At 40.2% G+C, this 9,350-nt stretch overlaps 1 protein-coding gene across 1 annotated transcript in view; it reads left to right on the forward strand.

Moving 5' to 3' along the window:
- Positions 1–5,787, forward strand: part of ZNF41 (zinc finger protein 41) — a 37,850-nt gene extending 32,063 nt beyond the window's left edge. Inside the window, 5 exon segments of the mRNA XM_017853007.1 lie at positions 2,203–2,832; positions 2,835–2,870; positions 2,873–2,992; positions 2,995–3,039; positions 3,042–5,787. Coding sequence (XP_017708496.1) covers positions 2,203–2,832; positions 2,835–2,870; positions 2,873–2,992; positions 2,995–3,039; positions 3,042–4,243 — 2,033 coding nt within the window. The 3' untranslated portion in view covers positions 4,244–5,787.
- The last annotated feature ends 3,563 nt before the right edge of the window (positions 5,788–9,350 follow it).

The raw sequence follows: 9,350 nt of genomic DNA on the forward strand, positions 1-9,350 counted from the left end.
TGGCCAGGCCGGTCTCAAACTCCTGACCTCAGGTGATCCGCCTGCCTCGGCCTCCCAAAGTGCTGGAATTACAGGCACATGCCACCATGCCCAGCTAATTTTGTATCTTTAGTAGAGATGGGGTTTTCCATGTCTCAAACTCCTGGCCTCAAGTGATCCACCCACCTCGGCCTCCCAAAGTGCTGAGGATTACAGACAAGAGCCACCGCACCCAGCCTGCATGGGATATTTTGATACAGGCATACAATGTGTGATAATCACATCAGGGTAAATGGGGCCAGATCCGTTTTGTTGAGCAGGCAAGGAAGGGTGAATTTGGAACTGAGAGGCAAAACATTGATAACCAGCACACTTATTCTTCACTTTTCTGAAGTGGAGCATGTAGAAAATATTTAGTAAATGAATTTATTGAATTTGGGGATATAGGCAGAGGAGGAGATTTTTTCTCTTTCAGATGAAATTTTCAAGTGTCTGCTCAGAGGAATTCAAAAGAACATACAGTATATTTGGAAAGGGAAGATGACTGCATGAAATGTTAACACTCTCACCCTTTGTGTATTTGTCCTTTCTGTTATAAAACTGTGCCAAACTGAGTATCAATATGAATGGTACAGTGTCTGCTTTACAAATTCATAGCAAACATAAGCTCCCTAGAAGTATACCAAAATTAGAACTAATATTTAGAAAGACAACACATTTTGGATATGCATGGAGGAACAAAACAAGAGGCTAAATATAGATGTATATCTTCCCCTACGTGATAATTCTGAGGTGAATGGGTCCAGTTCAATAAGTCAACTCTAATCCTGATGGGTCATTCAGGGACCATGTTGTAAGTCACTCTTCTGACATCTCCTGGGGCATCGTTATCACCTGCCTGGTTAATGATGGGTCACTGTGGAGTCCAGTGGGAAGAGGGAAGAGGAAATAAAGGAGATTTGCCCACTGTCTTAAGGCTGGCCTGCAAGTAGCATATATCACTTCTGCTCGTATTCCACTGGTGAGAACACAGCGAGGCCAGTGGATGTAAGTCCTAGCCACGTTCTAATCCTGTGAAAGACGGGGAGAATAGATCTCAGGGGAGGGCCTGCAGATTCTGCCACAGAAAGGCTTTTCCTTTCCTCTTTTATACTTCTTGTTATAAGCATGTATTCCTGGAACCAATAGAAACTTGCACCTGGGGCCAGCGCAGTGACTCACACCTGTAATCCCAGCACTTTGGGAGCCCGAGGTGGGCAGATCACTTGAGGTCAGGAGTTCAAGACCAGCCTGGCCAACATTGTGAAACCCTGTCTCTACTAAAACTACAAAAATTAGCTGGGTGTGGTGGCAGGCACCTGTAATCCCAGCTACTTGGGAGGCTGAGGCAGGAGAACTGCTTGAACCCAGGAGGTGGAGGTTGCAGTGAGCCGAGATTGCACCACTACACTCCAGCCTGGGCTGCAGAGCGAGGCTCCAGTTCAAAAAACGAAAAAAGAAAAAAAGAAACTTGCAGCTGGTTATAGAGTTGGAGTGTAGATATCTATTTACTGTTTGTCTGTGTCAGGATGGCGTGTTGCAACTGGTTTTTCTATAGATATAAAGAAATTGGTGTTTGAGGCATATAGATTTAATGTTCAAATTCACATTAAATTTGAAGAGCTCCACTCATAATGGTATAGAGGGAAAAGCAAGAAGAAGCAGGGAGCTTAGTAAAGTGGTGGAGCTGATATGTATTAAGAACATACCTTCTGAAATATTTCTTCCATGCCAGGCTTCCCCTTCACAGGCTACAGTTTATTCTGGTTACTCTACTCACAATCCAGGCCTCTTACATAGTGGAACTGGACTCTGAGGGTTCAAATCCCATCTCTCCCACTTATTGAGCTATTCGATATTCAGCAAGTTGCATGACTTCTCTGTGCCTGTTTTCTCAATTGTAAAACAATTGATAATCATAGCTACCTCATAGGGTTTAGTGAGGATTAAATGAGCTGTTTCGTGTAAAGCACTTGTAACAGTCCCTGTGCATCATAAATGGTATATAGTTGTTTTGCATTTATTAAGTGTTCTATAAGAATGTTGTGTTGCTGCATGATTGCTACTGTATTGTTCTATGGGCTCTTCCGTTTATCTGTGTTCATCTTGTCTGAACTACATGTCCTCTCTAGCCTCTGCTAATTGTTCTTTGTGTCGTTTTCATTTCTTTCTTTTTCTTTTTAGGTGAGGCTATTGAGAAAATGCAGCAACAGGGAATTCCTGGAGAAATTTTCTTCCACTGTGAGAGATTTGATCAACCCATAGGAGAAGATTCATTGTGTTCTATTTTAGAAGCACTGTGGCAAGATAATGACCAGTTAGAGCGATATCAGGAAAACCAGAATAACCTTTTAAGTCATGTGAAAGTATTGATTAAGGAGAGGGGCTATGAACGTAAAAACATTGAAAAAATAATTCATGTGACTACCAAGCTTGTTCCTTCAATTAAAAGACTCCATAACTGTGACACAATTTTGAAGCATACTTTAAACTCACATAATCATAATAGAAACAGTGCAACAAAGAACCTTGGCAAGATTTTTGGAAATGGTAATAATTTCCCCCATAGCCCTTCCTCTACTAAGAATGAGAATGCTAAGACAGGAGCAAATTCCTGTGAACATGATCACTATGAAAAACATCTCAGCCACAAGCAAGCTCTCACCCACCATCAGAAAATTCATCCTGAGGAGAAGCTTTATATGTGTACTGAATGTGTAACAGGCTTTACTCAGAAGTCGCATCTGTTTGAGCATCAGAGAATTCATGCTGGAGAAAAGTCCCGTGAATGTGACAAGAGCAACAAAGTCTTCCCCAGAAACCCCAGGTTGATGCACATCTGAGTGTTTATACAGCAGAAAACCCTATCTGTGTACTCAATGTGGGAAAGTCTTTACCCTCAAATCAAACCTCATTACACATCAAAAAATTCATACCGGGCAGAAACCCTACAAATGCAGTGAATGTGGAAAAGCCTTTTCCAGAGATCAGACCTCTTTAGACATCTGAGAATTCATACAGGAGAAAACCTTATGAATGCAGTGAATGTGGAAAAGGCTTCTCCCAGAACTCAGACCTCAGTATACATCAGAAAACTCATACCGGAGAGAAACACTATGAATGCAATGAATGTGGGAAGGCTTTCACAAGAAAATCAGCACTCAGGATGCATCAGAGAATCCACACAGGAGAGAAACCTTATGTATGCGCTGACTGTGGGAAGGCCTTCATCCAGAAATCACATTTCAACACACATCAGAGAATTCACACTGGAGAAAAGCCGTATGAATGCAGCGACTGCGGGAAATCCTTCACTAAGAAGTCACAACTCCATGTGCATCAAAGAATTCACACCGGAGAGAAACCCTATATATGTACAGAATGTGGAAAGGTCTTCACTCACAGGACAAACCTCACCACACATCAGAAAACTCATACTGGGGAGAAACCCTATATGTGTGCTGAATGTGGAAAGGCTTTTACTGACCAGTCAAATCTCATTAAACACCAGAAAACTCACACTGGAGAGAAACCCTATAAGTGCAATGGCTGTGGGAAAGCCTTCATATGGAAGTCACGCCTCAAAATACATCAGAAATCTCATATTGGAGAGAGACACTATGAATGCAAGGACTGCGGGAAAGCCTTTATCCAGAAATCAACACTAAGCGTGCATCAGAGAATCCATACAGGAGAGAAACCCTACGTTTGTCCTGAATGCGGGAAGGCCTTTATCCAGAAATCACACTTCATTGCGCATCATAGAATCCATACTGGAGAGAAGCCTTATGAATGCAGCGACTGTGGGAAATGCTTCACTAAGAAGTCACAACTCCGTGTGCATCAGAAAATCCACACAGGTGAGAAGCCCAATATATGTGCTGAATGTGGGAAGGCCTTCACTGACCGATCAAATCTCATAACGCATCAGAAAATCCACACTAGGGAGAAACCCTATAAATGTGGTGACTGCGGGAAAACCTTCACCTGGAAGTCACGCCTCAATATACATCAGAAGTCTCATACTGGAGAAAGACACTATGAATGTAGTAAATGTGGGAAAGCTTTCATCCAGAAAGCCACACTAAGTATGCATCAGCTAATTCATACAGGAAAGAAACCTTATGCTTGTACAGAATGTCAGAAGGCCTTTACTGACAGATCGAATCTCATTAAACACCAGAAAACGCATAATGGAGAAAAATGCTATAAAGCCAGTGACTGAGAAAGTCTTCACCTGGAAATCACAACTGGGTATGCATCAGGTATCTAATAGTAGGGACGAGGAAGGCCTGATGGCTGCAATCGTTGTGCAGGGGGAAATGGATATGAGAGACTGAGGCTTGAGTGAACTGAAAGCAAACAGAGCCAAGTATCCTTCAGTCCACTGGAAAGACAAGTTCCTGCATCACCACAGTGTATATGCAATTCGACGCATAGGAAGAGCCTTTAGAGAAAGCATTTGAGCCATAGTCATGTTTGGTGACATGATTCATACAGACCTCTGGAAATAGTAGAATTAAGACCCGAGGAGATGACTTGTCATCTCCTATGCTTCACTTTTTGGATAAAGAACTTTTTAAATTCAGTACTGATTAGTTCAGCATATCCTGGGACATAAAAGTACTCACTACTGGGAAACACTTTTTCAAATTTCTAGGTTGGGGAGAAGAGTTTTCATTGTCCAAACACTGGCAGGGCACTGACATCAAGGCAGGAAATCTACTTGGGAATGCAGATATCTGTTTTTGTGATCATTGGCACTTCAGACACAGAAAAGATTCCCATGAAAAACTTTTTTCTCTTCCCTTGGGAAGTCCTCATGGTATATGTATTTTAAGTGCAACAGAATTTTTAAATTTAAAGGTATAACTTTATGAATTGGGAAATTAGGCCTAGCTCTAGCCTGTGTTACAGAAATATAGTCATTGAATGATACAGACATATAAAGGTAGTAGTTGTCTCATTATTAATTCCCTGCTGGGAGAGCAGGTGAGTCATACCCTATAAGAGGTATGCATGCCTTCTAACCTGTTTCCCCAAAGCTGTTATTTGCATAAGCTGCAGGCCTTAGATTCCTTATCCCCTCAGTAACTGACCCTACAACAATGGAACTGATCCACAGCACTCTAGATTTTCAGGCTCACCCACCAACACCCCTGCATTCCTTGGGATTCCTGTTTGAAAAGAATGGTTGAAAATTGGGTTTCACTTCCTAGTATTTTGTTTTTCTTCCTATTTGGTTAAGGTATATTCATTTCATTTCCTACATGCACATTAAGGGTAGTTTTGTGTAGACCGCTATGGGATAAATTCATGTTGCATTGCAATTAGTTTTTCTAAAACATAATTACAGTTTATCATAGTTGAATAACTGGAAGACTTCTCAAGAAAGATCACTGCTCTTTTTTGACACTGATATATAGACACTTTCTCATGTTCCCTTAAACTTTTTTTTACAATACTCATAAAGAGGAACTTTCTTTCTAGCATGCAATTGTATTTTTATTTTATTTTAAAATATTTTTATTAAACTGTATATAGAAAATGCATATATCATAAACATACAGCTCAATGCATTCTCAAAAACTGAACATACTCAGATCAAGAAACAGAACATGACCACACCCCAGAAGCCTTCCCCACTTTCCCTTCCAGGCAAGCCCCCAAGGGTATACACTATCCTGACTTCTCACAGCATAGATTCATTTTGCCTGTTTTGTATTTTATATAAATTGAGCCAAACAATTATATATCATATAATTGAGCAATATACTCTTTGGCATCTGTCTTCTGTCATTCACATTATGTACGTGAGAGTCATCCATATGTTGCATATAGTTGTAGATAATTCATTCTCATTGTCATGTTGTATCCCGTTCTGTGAATATACTGCAATATAATTTATCCATTCTACTGTTTGTAGACATTTGGGTTGTTTGCAGCTTGGGCTATTAGGAATTGTGCTGCTGTGTATTGGTGAACATATGTGTGTATTCCTGTTAGGTATGTACCTAAGTGTATCCATATGTTCAGCTATATATTATAAAACCAGTTTTCAAGTGGTTGTACCAATGTACACTCCCAGCAACACAGTATGCGAGTTCTAGTGCTCCACATACTTGCCAACATTTGGCATTTTCCATCGTTTTTACTATAGCTATTAGTGGTGGGCATATAGTGATACGTCAGTTTTCGTTTTTCGTTTTTTTTTTTCTTGTCCTCCAAACAGATTTTCGTTTTTATATTCTTGTCCTCCGAACCATTGTAGTATCTCCCCACGTTAGATGAGTGATGGCTGAGACCTGAGACCTAGGCCTGTTCCTCACATGACTGTACCATTTTACATTCTATCGATGTATGAGGGTTCCGGTTTCTTCACATCCTTACCAACTCTTATTATTATCAGTCTTTTTTATTATAGCTATCCTAGTACATGTGAAGTGATATTGTGATATTAATTTACATTGCCCTAATGATTAATAATATTGATCATCTTTTATTGAGAATCTTTGATGAAGCGTCTGTTCAAATCTTTTGCCCATTATCAACCGGGTTTTTTTACTGTTGAACACTGAGAGTTTTTAAAAATATATTCTGGGTATAACTTCATTATCAGTCCATTATCCTTGCAAAGGTTTTCTCCCGGTCTCTGGATTGTCTTTTCATTCTCTTAAGAGTGTCTTTTGACGAACACAACTGCTCATTTTGATGAAGTCCAGTCTTTCCATTTGTTCACTTCTGGGTTGTGCTTTGAGTGCTGTATCTAAGAAATCCTTGCCTAATCAAAGATTACAATGATTTTTTTCCTGTGTTTTCTTCCAAAGGTTTTAAGTTTTACATCCAGGTCTGGCATCTATTTTGAGTTATATGGTGTGAAATATGGATCCAAGCTCTTTTTTGTTTTTGTTTTGTTTTTGCTTATGGATATTCAAATGTTTCCACACCATTTGTTTAAAAATACTACCCTTTCTCAATATTTTGACTTTTGTCAAAAGTCACTTGTCCAGGCCGGACATGGTGGCTCATGCCTGTAATCCCACTGTTTTGCAAGGCTGATGAGGGGGGAATCACTTGAGGCCAGGAGTTCAAGACCAGCCTGGGCAACATGGCAAGATCCTGTCTCTAAAAAAATTTTTTTTACATTAGCCAGGTAGTGGTGCATGCCTATAGTCCCAGCTACTCAGAAGGCTGGGGTGGGAGGATCGCTTGAGCCCAGGAGCTAGAGGCTGCAGGGAGCTATGATCCACACCACTGCACTCCAGCCTGGGTGACGGAGTGAGACCCAGTCTCTTTAAAAAGAAGAAAACAATCACTTCTCCAGAGGTAGAGCTTCTGGAATGGTAGGGTGAGGAGCTCATCAAAACCCCTCCCCAAAAGCAACTATAAAACATTTTTTAAATGGTCAAAAATGAGCATTTTAGAACACTGGCAATTCACCAAAAGCATGTGTCAAATTGAAAAGTATTTATTGATGGAAAAACTACCAAACCTTGATAAGAACAGTGGGGTCTGTGGCATTTAGACTTGGAGCTGCTCCCGTCCTCAGCTCTGTGGGCATGGTAGCCATGAGGAATGGAAGCCTCACTGTAAATGGAGGGAGCTGACCTGACTCTGAGCTCCAGAGAAAAGCTCCATGCTTAGGGGTATTGTCAAAAACAACAATGTTGGTAGCAAGTAATTGGGGAAGGCCAACCTCACTACTGCCTGAGGCTGCAGCATTGTTTGGGTGAACAGCAGACCAGACAAAAAATTAAGGGGATATGGAAAATAAGACAGCAATAGTGGGAATTGATAAGCCCATGCATATGCGTGAGGATGTGGAAGGCTGTGTACATGACCACAAAATATCAGGTCCCTGCATGAATGTGAGACCCGATGCAAGCCGAAATGAATGCCAGCACAGACTTACAAGCAGCCTGAACTTAATATGTGTACTCAAACTCACACATTTACCCCCTTAGTGGAAGCCATACTGGTTTGAGGTGTATAACCACAACTTTTAAGCAATCATTGGATAAAAATAAGCTATGCAGACCCACAGGTGACCCCAAGGAAGCCAGGTATAAAAACAGAAAGAATTATTTAAAAACTAACCAGCCAGGTGTGGCAGCTCACACCTGTAATCCCAGCACTTTGGGAGGCTGAGGCAGGCAGATCACCTGAGATCAGGAGTTCGAGACCAGCCTGGCCAACATGGTAAAACCCCATCTCTACTAAAAATACAAAATTAGCCAGGTGTGGTGGCACATGCCTGTAATTCTAGCTACGTGGGTGGCTGAGGCAGGAGAATCTCTTGAACCTGGGAGGTGGAGGTTGCAGTGAGCAGAGATCACACAACTGCACTCCAGCCTGGGCAACAAGAGTGAAACTCCGTCTAAAAAAAAAAAAAAAAACTAAGAGACATCAGTAGCTGCACACTGAGGGAAGAAAAACTCTACAGAATTAGTCCCCACAAGTCCCTAAACAAAAAACAACAGCAAAAATAATAACTGGAGGGTGGGATCATAATCCAGAATTACTAAAATATATTATCTATAGTGTCAACTTTTTAACAATTATGAGACATGCAAAACAAACTGCACACACAGAATTCTGGTCCATACACAGGAAAAAAAAAAATACCAGTCCACTAGAAACTGTCTCTGAGGATGTCCACATGTTGCATTTAATAGATAAAGACTTGGTGTCTTTATGTATTGAATAGCCAGGTGTGGTGGTACATGCCTGTAGTCCCAGCTAATCAGGAGGCTGAAGCAAAAGGATCACTTGAGCCCAGGAATTAGAGACTGCAGTAAGCCATGATAGGGCCACTGAACTCTAGCCTGGGCTACAGAGCAAGACACTGTCTCAAAAATAACAAATAAAATAAAATATCTAGTTAACAAAAAAAAAAAAAGAGAACAAAAAAGATATGAGAACTAAGGAAAACATCTCAAAATGGCAGATGTAAATCTAACCATATCAATAATTATATCAGAAATAAATTGACTAAATTCTCCAATCAAAAGGCAGAGGCTCTCAAATTAGGATAAAGAGAGGATCCAACCGTATGCTACCTATAAAAGCCACACTTTAGATTCAAAGTTACAAATACATTGAAAGTAAAATGATAGAAAAATATCTAACATGCAAAGAATAGCATAAATGAGCTGGAGTGGCTATACTGATTTCTGGCAAAATAGAAATTTAGTTGGAAAATGTTACTAAACACAAAAGGGTCATTTTATAATGATACAATGGTCAATTCATCAGAAAAATATATTTTTAAATTTTATGTAAATGTATAAAATTTTATATAAATGTTTATTTTATTTAAAAATATATTTAAT

This window comes from Rhinopithecus bieti, unplaced genomic scaffold (assembly GCF_001698545.2).
Source record: "Rhinopithecus bieti isolate Rb0 unplaced genomic scaffold, ASM169854v2 scaffold_36486, whole genome shotgun sequence".
Lineage (NCBI taxonomy): Eukaryota > Metazoa > Chordata > Mammalia > Primates > Cercopithecidae > Rhinopithecus > Rhinopithecus bieti.